Raw genomic sequence first — 26,438 nt, forward strand, 5'->3', positions numbered from 1 at the left:
TACCAAAAAAAATCTTTTTATTATCTTAACAAATTAACAAGACATGGCAGTTCTGCTGCAATCATGTTATATAAACATCTCCCATGAAGATATATCATTAGATTATATTTTAAGCTCCCATATGTCATCAGAATTCATGCTGAAGCAACCTTACAAAGCAATCTTTATGACAGATTTCTATGGATTAACCAGGTTCCCCTCCCCTCTCCCAACAATTTTCTCTGACATTTTGTTAAAACTTTAATACTCTAAGCATTGACAGTTGACATCCTTTCTGACACTACTTTTACCAAACATCAGCATATGCTACAAAATAGTAAATGATGCCTTGCAGATTTAGGCCTCTTAGCTTGAAATACACAGAAATGTGTTGGTAACCAATGGCACCACCAATTAAATAATTAACTATTATGCACTATTCAGTTTTCTGGCTTCTTTCAGAAATCACTTAGATCTTCTAGATTTCTTTGCATTGTGTTGTTCTTGCCACCCGCTGCATAAACTTTACAATGTGCCGTAAACATTACAGCCTTTATTAATAGGCACCATGTATTTAAATAGCCTTTTATACTCCAGCTGCTGGTGATGTACATGAAACACGGCAATCGATGTAACTGGAGCTTATGGTGGGAAGGTGAGGGAGTGTAGAAGGGATCTTAATGGCCATTTGCAGGCCTAACAGCTTTTAGTTTTTTACAGACTAGAGCTGCCAACATACACAGATAGGGGCAAATCATAAGCATCACCATTATGGGCCAGTGCAACTGGTAATTAACAGTTGCATCACACAAGCATCTCTGGATTGGTTCCCTATAATACATGTTTCATATCTATCATCTATCTATCTATCTATCTATCTATCTATCTATCTATCTACCTACCGTATTTTTCGCCCCATAGGACGCACCGGCCCATAGAACGCACCTAGTTTTTTGGGGGGGAAATAAAGGAATTTTTTTTTATTTCCCCCCCCAGGTGCGCTGCGCTAAGCCTGAAGCTTAGGGCGTGCTGAGCTCAGCGCGCCCCAAGCTTCTGGGTACTGGCAAGGTCTCAGCTAGCCCTGGGAGAGCCGCGCGGCTCTCCCAGGGCTAGCGGAGCGCTGCGCTAATCCCAAAGCTTGGGGCACCCGGAGCTCAGCGCGCCCCAAGCTTCTGGGTGCTGGCAAGGTCTCCGCTAGCTGTGGGAGAGCCGCGCGGCTCTCCCAGGGCTAGCGGAGCGCTGCGCTAAACCCAAAGCTTGGGGCGAGCGGAGCTCAGCGTGCCCCAAGCTTCTGGGTGCCGGCAAGGTCTCCGCTAGCCCTGGGAGAGCTGGGTCTCCCACGGCTAGTGGATAGCTTCCTGAAGCCTGGAGAGCGAGAGGGGTCGGTGCGCACCGACCCCCCTCACTCTCCAGGCTTCAGGGAAAGCCTGCATTCGCCCCATAGGATGCACACACATTTCCCCTTCATTTTTGGAGGGGAAAAAGTGCGTCTTATAGGGCGAAAAATACGGTATCTATATGGGGTCGTGGTGGCGCTGTGGTCTAAACCACAGAGCCTAGGGCTTTCCGATCAGAAGGTCGGCAGTTCGAATCCACGCGATGGGGTGAGCTCCCGTTGCTCTGTCCCAGCTCCTGCCCACCTAGCAGTTCGAAAGCACATCAAAGTGCAAGTAGATAAATAGGTACCACTCTGGCGGGAAGGTAAACGGCATTTCCATGTGCTACTCTGGCTTGCCAGAAGAGGCTTAGTCATGCTGGCCACATAACCCGAAAGCTGTACGCCTGCTCCCTCGTCCAGTAAAGCGAAATGAGCGCCACAACCCCAGAGTCATCCGCAACTGGACCTAATGGTCAGGGGTCCCTTTACCATAATATTTGAAGTAGAAAAAGGCTTCTCAATGCTTTGAGATGGGAAAGGCTTTGTTTCGAATGAAACTAGTTCACATTTCTATGGGAGATGGAGGTGCAGAGGGATTTTGTTTAGAGGAAGGAGGGAGATTAGAAAAGTGGGGAAAGGCTTCATTGAATCTACTTTAGAGTTAATTGAATACTAGTTACTGAAACTATCAGCAGATGGAGCTGCTGCTTTACTTAACCCATTTTAAAGAACATACCAAGGAGCAATTTCCACCCATTATAAATAGCAGTTTCAAAGGAGTGATTTTTGTCAGGAACCCAACAAAAGAAGAAAGGGTTATATTCCTCTTCCTCACCTGCTGCAATAACCCAAATGCTCAACATTTTAGAATGGGCATTTTAAAAGACATGCATATAAAGGCAAATATGAATTTAACATCAGATTTAGTTTGGCTCAAACACTGTGTTTAATAATGAGCGTTCTATGTTTTCACATGCTAAAACAGCCAAAAATATCAACTTTTCTCCATGATTCTGCTTTTTCAAACATTTTCTTTCTGAGGACTATTAGTCCTAGGCTTCTTGCATGAGAAAGCTGCAGGAAAATCCAATGAAGGGCTGTCAAACCCTGCACCAAAAATACAAGGGGGTAAGCATTATTAGAATCAGTCCTTTTTTTTTTAATGCAGGTATAGTTTGTATGGTGTGTGGCAGGGGTGGGGAATCTCCAAGCCATAGGCCTGGCAAAATTCCTAATTTGGCTCCCTCAAACCATGGCCACCTGCCTCAAATCTAATGTCGTATGTGCCATGAGGTGTGAACCAGGCTGGGATATGACTGTTTCAGTTGCATAGATGATCCCTGCAGAAAGCCAGGTTGAACTCACCGCCTATAATCTAATAGGGCAATGAATCCAACCCTGTTGTGCAACTGGCTTCCCTATGGGGAACTAGGCCATGCAGCTGATTCTTAAAGAAAGCAGCTCTTCTGCTGCAGTTCCCAAGCACCCAACAACCAGCTGTCCTGCCCCCCATTGAACCCTACTGGAGTATCGTACATATGTCAATAAAGGTTTGAGAGTCTGACATCTCAGCATAGCAAAGGAGGCTGTAACCAGGTGATCTTGCTTATTCAGTCTGCAGTGCAGGTGTTAAGCACTGACTCAGAGCTCCAAGGCTCCTGCTCTGCCTTCTTATGATTCTTTATCTTTAAATCAGACTTCGACTGCACAGCATTTCAGAAAACTCATTCCAAAAGAGGACAGCTCCCAAGTCCTTCACATTGGGGACTGTCATCTGTAAAGCAGTACACATGGCTACCCTACTAGGGTAAGATTATGGGATAGCGTGATCAGAAGAAGAGACTGAGGAATCTGGTTCTTGAGTTCTCAGTTGTTCTCTTTGCAAATCTGGAGGTCCAGTTAGTCAAGAAGAAGTGTGCTAAGACTCCTGAGTTCAATTTTATATATGGGGTATATGGTATATCCAGATTTAAGTGAGAGAGGGGGGGAGACAGATAATACAAAGCATTATCACTACTTTCACAAATCCATACCTTTTTTAAAATATATATATATATATATATATTAAATTATGTTCATGTGGAACAAACTGTCCCGGATTTTCAGCCCCAGCTGGAATCTCCCTAGTGAGCTTTACTATACCTTCTGGCTAAAAAAGGCTTCCTAAAAATCAGCCAAATCCCTGAAGGAAAATAAAAGGATTTAAACATAAGCAGCTGCCCTATGTTGCTTGACTAACAAAATTTAAAGAAATGTGTTCTTAAGAATCCATGAACTGAAAGCCTAAGGCTAGCCAATGGTCCATTTCAAGAATGGTCAAGTGGACTCTGAAATAAAATAATAAAGCATTCAGCCAGCCCACACCTTCTGGCCATTTAACAGCCCAAGATAAAATTCAGCTCAACCAAAGGAGGAGGAGTATAGCTAATTCTATTCCATGGAGCAAATATGTCACCGAAATGTTGAATATAAAAGTGAAGACAGATATTCTAAAATGTGGGGGAAATGGTTTCAACATGCATTTTCTGTATTCTGAGGAATTCTGAGGAACACGTCCAAAGTGATACTTAACTTCCTGGTCTTCCCTGCCTGCTTGCTGCCTCAAATTCTGTATGATGTCTAAGATAGACAACAGTTTCCTGCTTACTAATTAAATGTCTCCTGTTCAACACTTCCACTAAGGAAATATGACACTAAGGTATAGTGCTTGCAAAATGATCTCACACTGGAGGGACATGGGAAGAGCCAATATTGACTTTAGCACAGAGCACGCTTGTCATCTAGTGGTTAGAGCGATAGGCTAGAACCTTAGAAACCACAGGGTTCAAATTCCCACTTGGCCATTAATTTCACTGATTGATCTTGGGCCAGTAACTGCCTCTCAGCCTAACCTACATCAAAGAGTCATGGGGAAATAAATGAGGAACAGAGAACCGTATACACCACCCTGATCTCCTTGCAGAAAAGGGTGGGATATAAATGCAATACATTAAATAACAAACAAAAACATTATAACATGGGATCATTTGGATGATGTCCATGAGCCTGACAGGCTTAAAGAGAACCAGAGAGAAGGTAAATTTTGCGTGCCTTTTTTGAGCCACAGCAGGACCAACCATGTTTATGAAGTAGGAAGACTTAAAAAAAAAACCTTTGCCAGACGAGGGTGGGGGTGTGTGACTTATTACAAGCAGAGATAAAATATGTTTTAACAAGCTCTCTAATGGAGAGTGGATTTGTTGACTGGGAGTTTACTGTTTCCACCTCATATGTCAACATTACCAGCTACTGGGTTTCATAGAAAAAAACCTAAGTATTTGCTTGAATGCATGATTGTCAACATTCATAATGTAACTTATGGAGAACATATTGCTTGCCACATTGTATTTATAAATCCAGCAATCTGTGTTGATGAGGTTCAGGAAAGAGAGTTCTTCGGAGGAGCTGCATCAGTGGTAACAAATGAGGCATTACATTACCTTCTATCACACTATCAGCATCAACAGCTGAGATTTAAGGGGCTTCTGCAGAGGGTTGGAAACACTTTTTCAATTATGAAATGGATGCAGGCCACTTCTGAAGGAGGCTGCAGATTACCTCTGACAGCACTAGTAGTATAATCCAGTTTAAAGCTATACAGACTAGCCATGGAAGTAAAGTCCACCAAACTCAATCAATCTAATTTCAAGTAGACATGCATTGGATTGCACTGTAAGGGAGAAACTAGGTGCTATGTTAAATACATGTATGCATTTAACGCAACCTTTTTGCTTTAAAAAAACAGCCATTCAGGGAGGGGGAACGAGCATGGTGGGGGAATTAAACTCCCTACAAGCTACAATGTTGATGGATCCCTGGCCCCTCTGCTATTTTCTCTTGAAGGGAAGCTGCAATTGGATTGCAGAAACTGTAAAGTTAAGTAATTATGTTAGAAACTGACTTTTTTTTTTAAAAAAAATGCATATTTGTAACCACAACCGTAGGAGTTTGTCCTTTGTCTTCCTTGTAAGAGTTTTGATTTTAACATTCATTCAATACCTTCTAACTTCTGGGCATCGTAGCTATGCCATGTTCAACTTATACACACCATTCTTGCAAATAAAACTTTAAAAATGTGAAATTGGCAAGACTTCCCCCTTCAATTCTGCAGCAGTCTTGGTAGACTTTCAAAGCAAAATGAGCAAAACATTTTTTTAAATAAATAAATAATGAAAGCCATTGTTTTTGAAATGGTGGCATGATCTTCCTTGCTATAGAATCATAGAACTGGAAGAAAGAATATCACTGAGAGCACTAATCAGCTCCTCAAGATTACAGGGATTTGAGTTCTGTCTTCCTCCTCCTATGAATTGGATGAGCATTACCAGCTGAGGATGGACTGTCTGAATGTGAGGCAATTCTCAAAAAATTAAAATACTATTTTGTTTTTTATTCTTGTCATGTTTCAGGATAAATATTCATTTTGAGATAGCCCAGCCTTTCATCCTCCAAAGGACTGGAAGAAGCAGAGCTGTTAATTCACAACAGCAAAAAAGTTAACAGTCTTTGCCATAGCAATTTGGAAAGACAGTATGTGCCAAGTTTATATTCCCATGATACTGCACCATATGCATTTTGTAATTTCTGAAAGCTTGTAAAGTTTCCTACTGAAGTAGTCGTGTTACAACTTGCATGCCAATATGCTCTAGCAAACTTGCAATGGCATTTTCTCACATCAGTTACCATAGTTTAGGCTGATAGGAAATGACAACTGCATCCCCTAGCATTGCTAAAAGTTAGATGAAGCCTTGGCTGAATTCTCTTAAATGAACTGCTGTTGTTGTCAGACATAAACTAACTCATCACTCCAGATTTCATAGATCTAAGGCATGGAAAATGAGAATATTTCTAATGGCAGAATGCAGCTACATTTTCATGATTCATACAGACTTTGAACATGCTGTATTTGCAATACAAACAAAATACTGATTGAAAAGGACAAAAGTAACTTTGGATGGCACAGTGTGTTCATTCTGTGCAAATGTCATTCCAATCTAATAAATATAAGATTCCATGTGGTTTAGTGTTTCATTATATTATTTCATAATCTTCCATCCAATGAAACATTGCCTTCCTTTACACTATCGGGGTCTCTTAACGATCCAGCACTTTGAGTTGGCTCATGCAGTGCAAATCTCCCACATGTTTGTCACTGGAGAACGTGAGGCCACAACTGGGAGGTGCTCATAGGTTAGTGCTCCCATCCAGGGGCCAACGAAGCAGTTGCAATGACCTGTGTGATTATGTCATCTTACAAATTGCAGTAGATGCATGGACAACGTCATGTAGGTGCACTGATTAATAGAGAATACCACCTTTGTAAGAGCCTAATTGTGAAACCCTGCAGACTCCCTAAGTAGCTTCTCTGAGCCTTCCCTGAACTAACATTCTGCTACCTTCATTGATTTTGACACTCCCATTCCAAGGACCAACCGAAGTGGTGCAGCACATGACACCCCATCTCCAAATTAAGATATAATAATAATAATAATAATAATAATAATAATAATAATAATTTTTATTTATAACCCACCCATATTATTATTTTTTAAAAAAACCCATAAGACATAAAAAAATGTCCCAATACAGGGCTGCCTTCAGATGTCTTCTAAAAGTCAGATAGTTGTTTATTTCCTTGACATTTGATGGGAAGGTTTTCCACAGGGCAGGCGCCACTACCAAGGAGGTCCTCTGCCCAAGGCTGGTGTACTTATTTTTCAATCTGAGCCTGATAATCCCACATGTGCCTCTTTGGTCGCTGACAGTAAAAGTGCAATCATTATAGATCTGTAGCTTCTAGTGTGGTGTGCCAGCCATGACCTTGCCACTGCCCTGCCCCACTCCATCTAGCACCATCCAGGAAAGCTGCAGAGATGCTGGTGTTGGGAAAAGCAGCTCTGCACCACCATACAAGACACTACTGTTATGAACTAACTAATAAGCTGCCCATTCAATACATCTAGAATCAGCTGCCCTCCCACTCTGTTTGACGGAATGGCCAGTGCTACCCAACCTCCTTCCCAGCTCCTCCACCTAGTCACGGTTCTCAAATGTTGAACGAAAATCCTCTTGATAGGGACCATAAGGACTAAACTAAGCATGACTGGCAAGATCTATGATTAAGATCTCCCAGCAATGTAATCATAATTTTAAAAATAGTAGCTGTAGCATGCCACCAATCAGATTAGCACTGTGGCACTGGAAATATTGTTCACCTGATAAAAATTATGCCCCTTAGCTGCTAGTATCTCTACAGAGCATATAGTATTTTGGGGGGTGGGGGACAATTTTATTCACAAAAACATCACCAGTGGGGTGGGGGAAGGGCTAAGACCCCTCTTCACCAGCATTACAGTCCTAAGGCCATTCTCACCATAGCTGCTTTGTTCACTGATTTAACCATCTCCTAACCACAAGTTTTGTCTCCCATGTCATTGCAAAAACAAGATTTTTTTTTTAAAAAAATGACTACTAATAGTATAATAATGCTTACAGTAGGTTAATCCAAACAATCTGTGATCAGATATTAGAGCCACAATGAGAGATGGTGAGAAAAGGATTATTTTTCTGCTTTTAAAATATTTTTTTCTCTTGTTGCCCAAAGTAAGAAATTAGCCCATTTATGCAATTCTACTGGATGACAAAGTTACAGAAGTGGGAATTTGGACTGCAGCAATTTTAAGCTGAGCTGGCAGCACTTTCAACAAAAGAAAATACTATGATTAGCAGATTTCATTACTCCATACAAAAATAGCTGTTCAGTTCTAGCAGGTTTAAATTCTTGTTGCAGCTGTTATAACAACCGGACATCTTCAAAGCCTGAAATTCATCATTTTCTCATGCCAGGAGGTAGGGGTTATTTATACAGTCATTTACAAAGCTAAGTTATTGGTTCAGAAGCAATGTGTAATGAATGAGGCAACTCAGTTTTCCTAAAAGATTTTGCAGAAATACCTAGGGTACTCAGCCTCCCTGCTTCTCTAGAGGCAAAAAGTATAATAGGAATGAACAATACCTGTTCTAACCTAACATGAACTTGCATGTTTTCTAGTATGGGTCAAGACGGGAACATCTTATATGCTGTTTACTGCTCTGGATCATAAAGAATCATATATTTAGTTAAACAAAATGTCTTAGACATGTTGAATGCAATGATAGTGCAGTATTGCTTGGTGAATATGAGACAATGGAATATGAGACAAAGACCCACAAAAAAATTATCTTTCAGTGCAACTAAGGACATAAAGATTGACTAGTATTAGTTCTGAAATGCAGCAGAAACTCCAGGCAGTACTTTTTTTTTTTGGAAAAGAACTGGAGAATGCCTCTACCAGCATGCATTCACTCTGGGATAATCCATTTGCCACTAGTGATGCCAATAAATCAAACTCCCAGTATATTTATTTTGAAACTTTTAAGTATGGATTTACTAACCCTGCTCCTAAATTGGACACAAAGGGCAGCCAATGCGTTACTTAGATAATCTCAGAATTCCAACAAACACAGCTTATACTCATGAAGATTGATGCAGTTCTCCAATATATAAAGTTTGCTGTTTGATATTCTATCCAAGGCACACTAATTACACTTCCTCACTTTTTCTTAAAAGCAGATGTCATTTGCTAGATTTTTAGAGCAGATAATGAACAGCAATGAACATACACAGTGTCAAGAACTGCTGTCAGGAACGTTAGTAAATTGTTGATCTTATGGATACATTCAGAGTAGACCCTAGTACCTTCGGTGAAGAGTTATTTGACAAATGAAACAAAGGCTACAATTAACTCTCTCCACGGTTTCACACAGTGAAAAATGAACAGGACTCCACATGCTTCTGTTCTTCAAAATGCAAACATGGGTATTGTTTTGTAAAATGTCTTATAGAGCAGCAAGATAACACATTACGTATCTATATATGTCTACAAGCAATAACAGAAATTTGGCATTCATGAGTGTTGCACAGCAGATCTAAAGTATCACATTTTAACCAGAAATCAATATGACAGAAATCAATACCCCTACTTTCCTGGAGCAAGCCCCACTAATCCCATTGACACTTTCTTCTGAGTAGGCATGTATAGGATTACACTCAAAAGTAAGACCCAGTGAGCCTACTGAAACTTATTCCTAGGTAAGTGTTATAAGATTGCAATTTTGTTTTAAATCAAACAAAACAAAAACATTTCAAAAGACAAGGAAGGATAAAACTGAACAGCAGTAACAAAACGTTTTCCACTGAAGAATGGCTTTTTATGCTTCATACTGTACTTTTATTTAGATGTTTCTAATTACTGTGTAAGACACCTTGAATCCTGGTTTAGGAAAAGGCAGGAATATTATAAAGCCATGGAATCATAGAGTTGGAAGGGACCCAAGGATCATCTAGTCCAACCCCCTGCCAAGCAGGAATCACATCTCCTCTCATTCTCCTCTTTTCCAAGCTAAACATACCCAGCTTCTTCAACTACTCCTCATAAGTCTTGGTTTCCAGACCCTTGACCATCTTGGTTGCTCTCCTCTGCACACGTTCCAGCTTGTCAACATCCTTCTTAAATTGTGGTGCCCAGAATTGGACACAGTATTCCGGATGTGGTTTGACAGTATTATTACTATTATTATTAGTAGTAGACAATGTTATGCAAGTCAGATATGTATAAACCTAATTGAAATAACTCTTCGCAATGAAGAAGAATCACAATATGCACGTTTTGTACTTTGTGATCTGAATTCCAGTACAAACTGCAGCTTGAAAAGCTACTTTCTGAACATGTTAAAATGCTCACATTGTATACAGTCTTTTCATGCCACTGGACCAAGTTAGAATGCACATCGGAGAAACCACCATTTTTTGAAGACATGCCCCTCCTTCCCTTACAGCCTCCCTCAGTGTGGAAATGGCAAACATCCTTAGCAGAACCACGGTCATTCTCCTATATGCATTCTGAGGTGGTGCAGTCTTATGACAGAATTGTGACAACCACCACACGTTTGAAACACCTCTTATTTAAGCTTGTTCAATACCTTGGAAAGGATAGCCAAGGGGCTGTTTTTACTGAACAAGGATATCTATTTCTAGCAGAACAGGAAGTATTCTTCAACACAAGGAAAGCATTTGAAAAACATTTTTCTGCAGTCCCCTTGAGTGTGCAGAAAGCTGTAAAAAGAAGGGATCTGTCAAGAAAACCTTTAAACGAAATGAGATTGCATGTAATCTTATGTGTGGTATAAGAAAATGGGGGGACGGGACCTTAGCCTTTGATTCAAAATCTCTTTCATGTTCCATTGCTAGAGGAAAAGGTACGGTACTTCCCAGGGCAACTGCCATTCAGAGAATTTATCCATGCACATTTGCTCTCTATGTGCCACAAATTAATTTTATTATTCTCAAATTTATTTTTTTCAATGAAAGCTATTTGTTTTATTTGAAAATGTATCTAGTCAAAACTATTTAGTGCGCTGTTTATTATCATCGTTTCTGTGGCTATTATAAACTGTGAAACAAATTAGCCTTTTAGTGTGCATATGTGGCCGTGCATTTGCTTCTTCCTTCACAATTGTGAGCAATAAAATCAGGAAGTGTCCAATCAATCATGGTTCCCATTTTGTCTAATCTGGGAAATTATGCTTGCCAGCTTCAGAAAAAGTCAGTATATTAAACACAAGTTTGAAATTAGTTTTGTTAATAAAAGGTATGTGGCATGTGAACATACAGATTCTACTTTTAGCTGTCATGACAATCACCCATTGAAAGGCTTGCCCTTCATGGATTTGCCTAATTTTGTTTAAAATGCCAGCACTAAATTCAGTGCACAGTACATGTATTGTATAAATATGTGCTTTTAATCGTTCTGAACATACAATCAGTTCCATTGTATGATGAAGGTCTAGCATTATGACAAAAATAGTTTCTCTTTATTCATTACCTATATGGTTGCCAATCTGGTACGTTTCTGTCATGCTTCCTCCTCCCCTAGTTATCTTGTTCCTAAGCTAGCCACCCACCCAAACAACCAAACAAACACTAGTTTAGCCTTTTCTCATAGTGGGATACTCTATCTGGATGATCAGGGGGTCTCTAGTTGGCCTTTTATTTATTTATTTATTATTTAAATACTTTATTGACAATCTTATACAACAAATAAAGTATACATCTTCTTTTACTAGGTAAAGGTCAAGGGACCCCTGACCATTAGGTCCAGTCGTGACCGACTCTGGGGTTGCGGCGCTCATCTCGCTTTATTGGCCGAGGCAGCCAGCGTACAGCTTCCAGGTCATGTGGCCAGCATGGCTAAGCCGCTTCTGGCGAACCAGAGCAGCGCATGGAAATGCTGTTTACCTTCCCGCCGGAGCGGTACCTATTTATCTACTTGCACTTTGATGTGCTTTCGAACTGCTAGGTTGCCAGGAGCAGGGACTGAGCAACGGGAGCTCACCTTGTTGCAGGGATTCGAACTGCCAACCTTCTGATTGGCAAGTCCTAGGCTCTGTGGTTTAACCCACAGCGCCACCCACGTCCCTCTTTTACTAGACATGAGTATAAATCTTATAAATGAAACAACAACCATATACAAGTAATACTCCATTTGTTAACAAACAAAAAACTTTCTTATTCCTTTTAGTGAATTTTCCATTATGGTTCCAATCTCTCTTCTTTTATGGGGGGTGGGGGGGTGGATGGACCTTATCTGCTGACTTTAGGCTTTTTTTTTATCTAGGTCACTTTTCAGCTATTGCTTGAATTTATTCTGTCCTCATACCTCTCTGTGCTGTGCTCCATCACATCTAGCTTTAAGTTTTCATATTTAGCTGCTTTCTCCAGCCCAGTTTGTTCCTTTCTTTCACATTTCAGCTGCTGTTTTGACTTCCTTACTCAAATCCTGGCAAGTAACCTTTTGTTCCCCTTGGATTGTGATTTTGGATTACTTTTCTGGTAAATAATTATTGGCTCCATCATGATTTGTCGTCCTTTAGTGCAGGGACAAAGAACCTGTAGCCCTCTCAGAGCAAACCATACTGGGCCTGAGAGTCACGGTGTGACTAAAATACATGATGACTATATACATTTGTTGTGGGAGCAGATGTGCACCCCTGAAAAATACCCTACTGTACCAGGCGAGGAGACAACAGAACTCAAGACCATGCTGAATAACTAAGGAATGACTAATACCAAGATAAACTAAACCTAAACCCCTGAAAATAACCTAGCGTAACTGATTTTAAAGATTGTGTTGAGACCATTTTTAGTGTGCTGTGCACCCTAAAGTAAAGCACATAATCTATGGCAGAAAGCAAAAAATTGCCTAATCCCATGTTTCCAGAAGGTAAAAGTGCTTGAAAATGTTAGTAGTTGAATTTTGTTGTTGTTGTTATGCTGGTTTTTCTGTTGCTAAAAATACATTGTTATAGCTTCCGAGAATGATCTGCCATTTTTAAAACAAACAAACAAACAAACAAACAAACAAACAAACAAACAAACAGCAACACACCCTTACACCTTATCCAGGATACTTTGTGAGCAGAGTAACTTTGTGAGCAATAGAAGCTGACAGGAGCCAATGAAGCTGACAGGCTTATAACTGTGTGTAAGCTGCATGGTACCTGTTACAACTGTCTTATTCTTTCATGGCCACCTATTGTTTGATAATACATTTCTTTTTTAAAGTGACAGAAAAAGAGGGAGAGAATAAAAATTCTACCCCTAGTCCAGTTTCAGCAAATGCACAATACAGGTTGAGTAGTCTGTGAAATTGTGGGGCTGTGTCACGGAAGTTACTCCTACAAGGGTTAATGAAATGGATGACAAGTCTGAAATGTAGAACTGCCACAATCCAGAGCTGCTGGCCAAGGCATGTGCCTGTGTGACACCATATCTTAGAATGAACTAACAAGGTCACTAACAATTGAAGGCTACTAGCTTGCGTCAGGGTAGTTTGGAAATTATGGAGAAAGAAAACCACACCGTGTGAACACGCCCCTTGCAAAAAGAACTGCGGCACAATTTCCTCAATACGCTTTAAAAAATGCACCCTGCTGTCTCCATGGCAAGTCTTTACCACAGAGAGATTAAAGGATGCTGAAAATAAACAAATAATATCTGACCAATTTTCCTTGTGATATGCAGTTCCTACGTTTAAATGGTGGGAAGCCTTTTTTTAAAAAGAAAAGCTTCACTTATCACAGCAGGTATTTCTTGACTGCAAACAGTCATATTGCACAAAAGTAGTATGCGTGCGGGGGGGGGGGGGGATAAAAGAATCCTAGGAAATAGAGTACAAGCAAAAAAGGCAAACCATTTAAAACTTTGTGGTAATTCTGAACAATGCAGTAGCCATAACTCATCCAAAGGGGAATTAAAGTTGAGTATCGCAATTCTGAAAATTCCAAATATTCCAGAAAAATCCTATTGGCCTTACAAGAAAACAGAAAGACACACACCAAAGTGGGTAAGGGGCTTCTGAAAAGATGCGTGTCCCTCATGAAGCAATAACATGGTGGTTGTAAAGAATATAGAGGATTAATGGTGCTTTAATTAAGTACTATAATGGGGATGAGACAAAGATGACTCTGAGACAGAACTCTTCATTACATAGATCACAGCATTGTGACAAACAGGAAGAAGAAATAAACTGTTATCCTCAAAATCATCCTCACATCATTGAAATCAATGGTATGAGTGGGACATGATTAGCTGAATGTTTCCAAAATCATCTTAAATACTTTTCTGGTTGTATCTGCAAGCTACACACCATAGCTTTTACATATGGATGGTGTCATCTGAAAACCAGTATCCAGCAATTCCTGGGTTTCTTTGTTTTATTTATTTATACATTTAATGAGAGAAACCGGTGTTCTGTGAACTGCAGAAAAACATCTGTTTGCCTCTGGCACAGAGGCTCATTTGTTAACACACAGCTAATATTGGAACACGGGGGGGGGGGGGGAGTTGGTGGAAAGGGAAAAGTTTGAATTGACGGATAACGTAGAAATAAATTTTGTCCACTTAATAAAATAAAAAAGGAGGGAAAGACCAATGCATGCACTACAATTCTATTTTTCTGGGAGAACATGTCCCAAGGCTCTGCAGTCAGGACTGAGTTATATAATATTGAAAAGAAAAGTGGTGAAGGACATAGGCAAGAGTGCAGAGAAGACTGGGAGCCTGAAGGCATGGGAACCAGGGATATTAAAACAACAACAACATTCATGTAAACAGGTTTTCCCTCTTCCACTGTCCTCAACCCACTTACACCCCCTTCAGAAAAATTGTTCCTGGGATAGTACAGGGAGTGAAATTAAGATGGAGGAAGCAGTTGGTATAAACTGGGTCCTCCTTATGTGAAAGGAGGAGGAAAACGAAACCAATCCATTTGGCAGGAATTGGTGCAAGGCTGCTGTGGAGGAAAGGAGGAAACAATGGATAAGGGCACCCAGGGACTAGGAAGATTTGTAAGAAGCCCAAAAATTTGCTCAGCAGCAGAAGATGGTGGGGAGGGTAGTGGAGTTGCCCTGCAGGTTGGGGATGGGCAAGGTAGTGGCAAGGTTGAGGGAGCTCTGGGTTGGTGACAACACCATCCAGCTGCATCCCAGGAAGTGTTATGTCACTGGGAGGCTGATTTGTTATTCCCTAACGTGGGTGGCGCTGTGGTCTAAACCACAGAGTCTAGGACTTGCCGATCAGAAGGTCGGCAGTTTGAAACCCCACAATGGGGTGAGCTCCCGTTGCTCAGTTCCTGCTCCTGCCAACCTAGCAGTTCAAAAGCATGTCAAAGTGCAAATAGATAAATAGGTACCGCTCTGGCGGGAAGGTAAACAGCATTTCTGTGCGCTGCTCAGAATGCGGCTTAGTCATGCTGGCCACATGACCCGGAAGCTGTACGCCGGCTCCCTCGGCCACTAAAGCAAGATGAGCACCACAACCCCAGAGTCGTTCGCGACTGGACCTAACAGTCAGGGGTCCCTTTACCTTTACACGTCAGGATACATTAATCAACAAGAGGCAGGCTAAAGATCCTGGCTTGTTATGAAGCAGTAAGCCTTGCTCTGGGTTTGGATGTAATAGAAACATGCTACTCATGCAGAATAAATGATGATAAGCCAGCAAACCTGGCTTACCATAATGTGCAAATTTCATTTCTGCTGTATATCTAAGCCAGAAATCTGAAGGATCAGAAAGCAAGGACAAATGTGCATAAGCACTCTTGCTTTTCCTTAATTTAAACATTTTCCTATGCTGTGAATTCTGATCCCACCTTCAGATTACCTTGTTCTAGTATGCCAATATTGTTATAAGCAACTGGCACTAATTTTTATTTAAAATAAATGGCTTGTTCTACACTTACCCAACCAATCCATTCATCCATATACCTGCCCACACACTTCTTCCCAGGTGTGACCCTGGAATAAACTACAGGAATAATAGCCATCTATACTTTCTCTCTAACTAATTGTAGAATTTACTTAATGTCTTTCTTCTGTGTTGTAGTGCCATTTTTGTACCTTCAAGTGCCGTTTCAGTTGTTTTTCATATATCCTAAATGTGCTTTGCAGAAAGCAATTTTAGGGTTGCCTTATGACCTAATTCACCTACACAGAAAATATTGCACTCGCTTTACACACATATACTTTGCACCAAACTAAATGAAATGTAAGGCATTCCATCCTGCTGATACTATATAAAAAAGCACAAAGCTGGCAATATGTCTTATAAATTGTGCTAGTACTTTCTCAGACAGATATAAGTGGAAGGAAAATTTGCCTTCCCATAGTATTTCATGTTGCTGTTACTAATTCTGGGTCATTATTGCTGAACTGGAAACAACCGCAGAATATTGAGAAATCCAGGTCACAGGGAGGAATTCAACATCATGCTATTTTGATCGTTCTATCAGCTCCTGCGTTTTTGCTTACCAGATGGAACAAGCACCCTCTTCTCCTCCCTGCACACTGGTCTGGGAGAATCTTCTGATCCTCCAAAGTGGATTAGAGGAGGATACACACAGGGAGAGGAGAAGGAAGTCCCATTGCATTAATGGGAGCCCTTGGGTTGGCTTCTGGTAGTTCACCAGGTTATATGAATCTGGGCCACAGTTTCCACTAATATAATTCAATGGTTTCGTTTTTCTCTGTTTGCTAACAATGCACCATTGCTAGTTATATATCACACACACATAATTAATCATACATGTATACTCAATAAGCAAAGGCAGCAATTATTAATTATCCTTAAATATTACAAGTAAAATACTGAAAAATGCATTGGGTAGGTTAAACATCAAAGTGTGGTTTCATGGCAGGATTCAGCATCATTTGGCCAATTAAAAATAATAATAATGGAGGGACTCATCAATTCAGTGCCACACGGAACCATGACACCACAGCTCATTAACAAACCACAAAGGAGTGCTTAGAATGCAGAAGGAAGGGTTGGAATTCAAGCAATAGTGGATGGGCATAAACTGTCAGCTTTGTATTAAGGCCTAAACAACACCCACCCACCCACCTACCTTTAAGGTAACTCAGCACTAGGGATGCTTGAATCTGTCAATTTCAGAATCTCTGTTTCTCATTTTTCCAATCAATAGGTGATTGATACCACCTATTGATTGGAAAAATGAGAAACTGAGAGATTATATATATATATATATATATATATATATATATATTCACCAGGATTATATGCTACTTTCTCCTAATATACACATTTCTGTATTGTATGCAATTTTGCCTTATACAAACATTTGTGTTTGTGATTTTCATTAAAATATGTGTTTTTATGCCATTTTGTATGTGAAGTGTGAATTTTGAAGGGTGGCCGTATTTCACTTCGCTTATTGTTTCAAAAAGTGCAAATCACGTAAGATTACATTTAAATGCAAACTGAAATGGAATCCATCCCAGTTCCTCTCCAGCACCTTATCCTCCTGCATGAGTGCTTCAACAAGCATACCTAATCAACTGAATATGTCAACTAACTTGCTGCACACAATGCTTACTTATAAATTTATCATTCATGTTTTATGTTCTTGTGCAGAAAATGCAGAATTTGCAATATAAACACTGGGGGGGGGAATCAAATATATGAATCAGTACAAAGAAGCAGGAAATAATAATTAAAGTAAATACACATGATAAAGCAATCACGTTTGCACTGGGAAGCCTAATTACAGTGGTACATACACCATCTACTTCAGTGACCAACCTAAACCCTTCATTTAAAAAACCTGAAACACATAGCAATCCTGTTCAGCGGCAGAAAATGATAAGGAATTGATAGTAATCCTCATGCTCCTCGCATGAACTCCAAAAGACATTTGAGTGAGACTTTTAAAGCTGAAAATTGTCCATCAAACACACAAAATAAGTTCCTCTAATCCTTGTGCCACAAATTACTAATCCATCTGGAGAGCTAAATTTGTTTTGTGTGTTTACAAGGATCTAAATGTCATCAGACACACAAACAACTAGGTTAGTAGCATGTGGGTGCAGGGGGAAACATTAAACGTCTGAATCAGTTTGAGTAAGTAGAATTTACAAAAAATAAAAATAATGTACTTACAGCTCTCTATCTCCAGTGTGCAGTTCTGTTCATCCAGGGGGTATCTTCGTAGATCCATCATACATGCAGCTGTTGTTGTAATTCTAGGAAAAAGCACATACAAAAGCTAGTTTTGTGGATTTTGTTCAATCTGCTTGAAATACAGGCAGATTCTCAAGGTCCAAGAAAAGTCAAGAAAACAAGCCATATTTGCAAGAAAACAATCAATATTTTTGCCTGATTTTAGAACAAGCTGAATGCCATTTATATTGCTTTATGAGGCATTAGTCTTTTTTAGTCAGGATTTCACTTCCAGTGGTCATAAGCCAATGGTGGGTGGGCCACAGGCAAAAAGTGGGAGGAGCATGTACCTTACCTTTGCACAATAGCTATGAAAAAGAAATAGGTTTCTACATATACGCACACACCCTTCTATCCTCAGTCCAGGTAAACAAAAGGCATCATCACAGTTAAATGACGCATTCTAGCCTTGGGGAGGGAATGCAGTATGGTAAGTGAGAAGTATGGTCTGGGAAGGAAGTTTGGATGAAAAATAGTCCCTGCTAAGTGCAGATAATTATAGAACATCACCACAATGGGCCACCATCCCAAAAAATGGTCACACAACTTGTGGTTGTGTGAATCACTCTTTAGGCTTCTGAATCTCAGATGAATTAAAAACCCAACAAGCAAGTTTTCTGGAACCAGTTCCTCTCACATACTGCGACAAAGAACGACATACATTGAGACAGAGCTTTTTGTACAGCACCATCTCAGAAGAGCATGATGTCTCATGTATCCTGCAGTCTGCTGGAAAGATGCAGAACTGTCCGTGACTAATATTTCTTGCTAGTTCTGCCAGGGAAAGGGAAAGGAGTAGTGAGAGTGAGTAACTCTTCTGTGAAACCCATCATGAAGTTGTGTAGCCCTTTGGTGCTGAAACGCCACAGCCAACCAAATCTATAGAGAAATTACCCTTTTCTGGCCTTTTATCTCTCACAGAAGCCATGGCTCTACCACCTTTTTCCCCCTTTCCCTTTCCTTAAAGACTACAGCTTGGTTTGAGGTTTTGAATTTTAATAGAAAATTCTAATAATTGTATTTTTCTTCACAAACACAGCTTTCCTTACTCATACCTAATAGGGTGTTGGCTTCCCCACTTCCACACAAAAGAGTATATAAACTTATGGCAAACATTCTGAGAAAATTTTCTGAGAAAACTTGTCCACAAAATATGTACAGTAAGGTAAGTATTTAAAGTTCCTAGTTTCCTACCCGCCGCACCCAGCAGAAAACAGGTATGCAATCAGAGGACAGATTTGAGTTCCTCATTAGCAATCTTCAGTATAAAATAATTTTCTGCACCTGATTTCATACTTTTATTAAAACCCTTATCAGAAGTCTCCAATGTGCAATGACTAAGCTCTGGTGACTCTCGTGTCTGAAATAGTTACAAAAGCTGTGCACTTGTAGCTCTCCCCAATGTTCACTTCTGCTTCTTGGAAGCATGCCTGCTTTGTGACAGTTGGAAAGGCTGGCAGCAGACCCAGTTATAATATATGGAAATCTGAGGACAAAACTGCCTTGTGATTAATTTCTCTCCTGCACGGAGAGATCAGCTTTGAAGAAAAATGGTTATGGCTTTTAGCAACAGTATTTTCTTCTTTTCTTTTAATTTGCTGCCTGTTGTGAAATTCAGGATAATTCTGTTTCCAGGTCCCTTGTGGAAAAAATAAAATAAATTCAAAGCTTCCCTTCTACTTGGGCATAAAGATGAAATGGGGCATTTTAAGAAACCTTGAATTATAGTGACATAATCCCCGCTCCCCAACATGTGAACTTTTCAACAGATTTGGGACTTGAAAGTACTTGGTCTAGCTTGTGGGGTGGAAAAAAATACTACCACAATCTGCTATTCTTCTGCTTTGCTTTGTTTTGCTTCTGGACTTTTTCAATCCAGGTGAATGAAAGAGCTTGTGCCCATGGATGAAATAAAGCAAAAAAGAGATGTTGATATGATGTTTCACACCATATCTCTTGGTTCATGGTTGGAGAAGGGAATTACAGTGTGCAAGCTCAGATGTTAACAGCAATGATCAGAATCTTATTGACCATGAGAATCATGTGATACCAGAAATCCAATATACTGTCCTTGCCTGCTCTATGAACACCTAAATGGAGCAGGGTCTATGAGGCACAGTGAGGCGACCACCTCAGGCAGCAGAGTCCACTTGGGGCAACAGACCCCAATGTCAATCTTTCTTTCCCTTTGCCTTGTTCCTGATGTAGATCTTCCCTGATCCCTTCTTCCCTGGCATGGAGGAGGGATGCCATTTTGGAGTCTGCCTCAGGTGTCAAAATGTCATGGGCCAGCACTGATGTGGTGTAATACAGCATCATTGCACTCTACGTATAGAATCAAACTGGGGATACCCAAGTTCAAATCTCAGCCATGATGTTCACTGGTTGAATTTGAGCTAGTCTGTTTATTTCAGCTTAAACTATACAATAAGGCATTGCTTGTAGCTGCCTGTGTCCACCTCTTGAGAACTGTAGGAACTGTAGTTCACCCCTCACACTGCTACGATTCCCAGCACCCTCAACAAACTACGTTCACAGGATTCTTTAGGGGAAGCCGTGTGCTCTAAATATATGGTGTGTATGCAAACTTCTTCTTCACCTTGTGCCTTGTTTCATCAGCCTTCTGCATTTTTAATGCTCACATCCACTTTTACTATCTCTTTCTGCCAGATTGTATTGGCCTACATACAACTATTATCGACTTTAATCTCAAGGAAATAAATGTTAGATGGGATCGTTTTATTCATCCATCAAATTAGATTACTGCTATTTTAAGCACCCCGCCAGCAAATGGTGCTCCTCAGTACAATTTGTTCATAGAATTTATTAAATAAGTTACTTAAGTTTTTTAAATAAAAAACTAGGCAGGGCTGTATCAGAAAGTTTTTAATGTCTTATATATGCTGTAAGTCACTCAGAGTGGCCGGGGAAACCCAGCCAGATGCGGTATAAATAATAAGCGCTATTTATTATTATTATTATTATTATTATTATTATTATTATTTCCAAACTTTCATGGGCCTCTTTTTTGTGTCTTACAAATAAAATAAAAATGAAATTGAAACCAAAAGACATTTTGGCTAATGCAAAAATTGTATGCCATCTGCAGTCTGTCCTGCTACATAAATACAGTACAGACCAGCATCTAAGTGGTCACTTCATCATCAGGTTCAAGCTTAAACTCTTTAACCTCACAATAAGCACTCAGGTGACTGGCATATTTCACTGTGACTCCAGTCATTGAAACAAAAGGTCTTCTAAGCTAGACATCTGCAGAATCACAATTTGTAGTCTATGTAGGAGGATTGCTGTGATTCTATGATTCTATAACTCACAGAAGCCACAGTAGAAACAGAGCATTTGGCCATAACACAGAGGAAAGCTGAGAAACAGACACATAATTGAGTTAAGAATACAGTCTATCACTTGAGTGATTTTAATAACAAATACAGCTATAGTTATGGGGTCATTAGATGTGTCTGGTGTAGGAGTTGATGGCCCTATGTCAAAACCCGAAAAATGTAGCTAGACTAGGAGACAGCTCATATGTTTAAAGAAATGGCTGAATAAATCTGAGTGATGTGTATGCTTCTTCTTTTCCTACACAAAGAGCTATGTGAGATTAGGACTAACTGTTTGGGCCAGCATATCTGCTATTAGTTACCTACCTACCTACCTACCCATGTATCAAATTTATATCCTGCCCTCCTTCCCAAAGGAGCCCAGGGCAACAAACATATCTGTAATAAAAGCACAATGTGTGTGTGTGTGCGCGCACACTCACTCTCTCTCTCACACACACATTTTAAAACTGTTTAGAAATCTAAAAAACAATGAAACACAATAAAACATGTCTGAATAGGCCTGCCAAAAGATCTTTTCAGAAACCTAAAATAATGTGATGCCTTCAGGAAGTTCCAAAATATAGGTGTTGCCACGCTATAGGGAAGCACAGAATGGACACTGAACAACATTTGTAGAAGTGCAAGTTCTGAAGATTGAAGTGATCAAGTAGACTTAAAGTAAACTCTGCACAAAAATTCTACAGAACCCCCATACAAAATGCATTTTATTGGTTCGAGATCTCATTAAACAGCTGCCACTACATCTCTCTTTAATATTTTTTTAAGTCTGTTTTGATAAGGATAGCACCTTGATGTGGAAATCACTTAGTATACATTACCCTCCTTAAAGCATCGCCACCATTAATTTAATAACATTCTAATTTTACTTTAATTTTCCCCCACTGCTCAATTCAGTACTGAAGTCCATAAAAAAACTTCTAATGCTTTCACTTGAATTGGAAAGTGCCTCCTCTGTCCACTATCCATTCCCTAGTTCTTTCTATCTTCCTTACCGCTAAGACACTGCACATTGTCCCAGCAATCTTGTAGATGACAGATTTAGATTGTATTGAAAATCAGATGAACAGATGAAGCTTAGAGGAAATTAAATGAGGTGAAACAGGCAAGAAGTGAACAGATGAGACAGATGAAATCTCTCACTCCGTTAGCAAATAAATATACAAAAGTTGCAAACAGAACATTTAACATAACTAATGCAATTTTGTGGGATGGAAACCCTTATTTATTTTTTTAAGGCAGAGAAAGAAAGATGGTCGAAAAAAATAATGGCATCTTAAGCGTGGGGACATTCCTAACATTTCAATTTCCTGCATATTTTGTGGCTGTACATGTAATCTTTCTATCACATTTGTTCATAGTAAAAATAATTGCTGAGGAAAGTGTTGGGGAGTAGGGTTTTGAACACTATTTATAAAAATATATATATTTATTAAAAAATTTACAATGACTTATACATGTTGGCAGGAATGTGCAATTCATTCTGGGACAGACCATCTTAAGGAGAGGCCATAAAATGGGCCACATTAGGAATAATACAAAGCCAATTGGATTTCTTTATTTTAAATAGGTTGGAGAAAATGCCTGATTGAGTGTGCGAATGGATTACTCCTTAAAAACTGGGTACATCATGCTGCCTGATGGGCAGATAGGACTTCTCAGTGACCGAGCTCAAAGAACTTTCCCTACATTCTCAGAAAAATATTTTTAAACGGACCATAAGGGCAGTGGCTACTAAAAACGACTTAAACCCCATATACCTATCCACATGTGCCCCATTATATTTTAAACTTAGAGAGGCCATTGGACATATGTTTTACTTCAATAAATTGACTTTTGTACAACTCCAGAAAGCTTTTACAGTAAATACAATAAACTCTGCTTATAGAGATGGGAGACATAGAGGCATACTAGTAAATGAACGTGTTTGTATTAGGGGATGCCCTGAATTAGAGGACCTTACGCATTATATCTGACATTGCCCCTTATATAATGAACAAGAGAACAGTTTTTGACACCTATAATGACATGATTCTTTATCCCCTCGCAGACATAAATAAGCATGTGACCACAACTGCCACCAGGAAAATTAGAAAAAATTATATACTGTAACTGAAATAGCTATCAACTGTAAAGGAGATGAATTTATTTGACCCCATCTACACTAAGCTGCATCTTTCTCACTAAACTTTGTACATAATTGTCGCTTGTATTATTACTTTTAATATATTAGTGGCCCTGCAGTGATTTTAGCTTATACATTTTATTGTCTAATGTTTCAATTTGTATATTAAGAAGTTTCTATAGCTTTGTGCAGGTCATGTTTTGACAATGTAAATGTTTTAAGTTTTTGTATCAAACTAGTATATATTTTGTTGAAATACACTGTATACATTGCAGCAACCTTTGGCTATAAGCAATAACTTGATTGACTGACTGACTGACTACTTATGCATTGATAAAACTAACTCCAAGATCCAAATACAGAAATGGCTGCTTGGAATATACATGGGGATAGTATATTGAGACACTGGGGAGATAATGATGCAATGAAAGAATCCAAGAAAAAGATCATTTTTAAAGGATAGAGCTTATCAAAAGAAGCCTACAGCGCTGACTAAATCCTCTATTTTCTGAATTGACTTTGTGAGAGAATGTTCTGTGGCACTGGCTACATGACGTAAGGACTTTCTAAGCTGTGCTAATGTGGCTTCCCAACCTGGAGTGAATGGAGGCTTTAGCTCTTGTTTTTTAAAAATGGTTATGTGTATGTAGTTAATCTCATTCCCACTTTATTATTATTTTATTTAAAAAATAAGTAAGGCTACAAAAGCCTCAACATAGAAGTATTCCTATTTTTCCATACACATCATTAAGTGTCATTTTGTAGTTCAATTATTTATATTTTAATGCTATCCCATTTTGAAATTGCAGAACAATCTGCTTCCAAGAAATCCACACACCATATAACTGAATAGGAACATTTATAGCTTTTTAGCTGAGTGCACAGCTCATTGAAATTCTAACAATAAAACCCAAAAACACTCCACTCTTTTGAAACCTGGCCAGTTCCCCCACCTTGCTACTTAACTAAAGAAACATGAATGCTTCTCTAAAATTACAAACATATATACAATTATTTGCCTCTTAACCAATAAGTTTCATCATAGCCCACTCTATCCACAGTATGCATCCCTCTCTTTTAGCAACCTTAGCTTTCCATCCAACCTTCCCTTCTGCCCTCTTAACTATTTGACTAGCTAATCCTACCAGGTGGCCATCTTTATAGAATTCCATTCCCCATCCAACTTTTTCAATCAAGCTCAAATTTTCCAAAAGATTCCCTCCCCCTTCCCCTAAGAAAAAGGCCATGTGCAAGATTTTCTCTGAACCAGCCCATTATTTTTTGTGGCAGCCACCATTTCCTTCCACATTGCCTCAGAATAACATTATATTCTGTCCAACATTTTCAATCCCCAAACCAGGACCATGTGTCTTCTGGTACATACTCCCAGGTGAGTCATGTGACCCATACCCTTTGCTCTCGCCCCCCAAAGTGGGTTTTTTTTTGGGGGGGAAGACCTTGCATGGCTCTGATAAAAGCGCTTATTTGATGCAAGAGCACAGCATGAGAGATGACGGCACCCAAAATGGCCACTGTGTGTGGGGAAAATATGACCTTTTTTTCCTGGGGTGCTTCGGAGGTATGTCACTTTGGGCAGGATGAGATTCATCACTAGAAGCCCTGCACAAAGGCTCCTGCTTGCAGACTGGATCTTCCTTCCTTCTCCCTGTTTCCAAATTGGCTTGGGGGGGTGGAGTTCAGGAAAACTCCCAGACAAACAGCAGGGAGGCAGGGAGAGGGGATCATTTTGTCTGGCTAGCCAAAATGCTTGCCCTGACAGAACAATTGCCTGAGTGCAATGTTAAGCTCATCCCTAGGTCTGGGAAACTGCGGAGAATACAAAACAGAGGCCAGCCGTCAACACCACAGCTACTGCAGAAGCAGCAAAAGAAAAGGAAAACTTGGGGAAGAATAATAAAGCTGTGCTACAGCCGCTGCTCATGATGATTCCCAACTGTGAAAAACTGTTGGAGAATTTCTCTTCCTCATGGAAAAATTCAGTCACATTGTCCTCCAGTCCCCCAGTTGCAAATACAGTGCAGAATGCCGAGAAGCCTTCTGCTCACAGTTTTACTGTCAACAAACCCCAAAGTGAGACATCACAGCAAAATGAAAGAAATAAAATAAACTCAAAGACAGGAGCATGAGAGCTGCCAAGTCATGATACAGAGGACAGTGACAGGTATAGACTCTGCATCCACCTGGGGGGCAGAGCCCACAGAAAATGCTGTTTATTTAAGTCTTTGAGCCACAAGTCTTCTGCCACTAAGGGCATATAGTACTAAACCCTCAAGATCATGACACAATCCAGAATACAATCAAAAGCCACTTACATGCCGAGCAGATAATTCAAGTAAGCAGCCACACTCAGGCTTTTAAGGGTCAATAAAGCTGCAGCCCCTGCCCTACATCATATTTATTATTTTAGGGCTACTGCTGTTTTTATAGTTTTTATGGATTTATGTTTTATGTTAGAAGTTAATATTTATCATTGTCTTAAGTTTTGTATGTAAGCTTGCATTTTAAAAAAAAGAATTACAAAGGAGGAATAGAATTTAAAAAAGAAGTATTCAATGAATTAAGAATCTAGAAAACACTGACCTATTTTAGAGATACAAAACAGCAAGGCAATGCATTTACCCTTCCCAATCCTGTCTCTTATGTGCACAGGAAGGTTCATATAGCTACTATAACATTATTATTATTATTTATTGAATTAATATACTGCCCAATACCTGTACAACCACACCTCTCTCTCTCTCTCTCTCTCTCTCTCTCTCTCTCTCTCTCTCTCACACACACACACACACACACACAGACACACACACACCCTAGTTTAAAAATACTAACTTTAAACTATTTTCAGTGGTGCTTGTGAGTGTACACTGACTCTAAACCCTCCAGCAGGCAACACCTTCACTGCCCTTCCACCTGCTGATG

The 26,438-nt window shown here is 39.7% G+C and overlaps 1 protein-coding gene across 7 annotated transcripts in view; it reads right to left on the reverse strand.

The window, feature by feature from the left end:
• Positions 1-26,438, reverse strand: part of GABRB2 (gamma-aminobutyric acid type A receptor subunit beta2) — a 104,827-nt gene that overhangs the window by 34,149 nt on the left and 44,240 nt on the right. For all 7 annotated transcript variants that reach the window (XM_079964839.1, XM_079964841.1, XM_079964837.1 and 4 more), the window contains exon 6: positions 17,952-18,034. In XM_079964839.1, coding sequence (XP_079820965.1) covers positions 17,952-18,034 — 83 coding nt within the window. The remainder of the gene's footprint in view (positions 1-17,951; positions 18,035-26,438) is intronic.

This window comes from Podarcis cretensis (assembly GCF_951804945.1).
Source record: "Podarcis cretensis genome assembly, chromosome: 2".
NCBI classification, from domain to species: domain Eukaryota; kingdom Metazoa; phylum Chordata; class Lepidosauria; order Squamata; family Lacertidae; genus Podarcis; species Podarcis cretensis.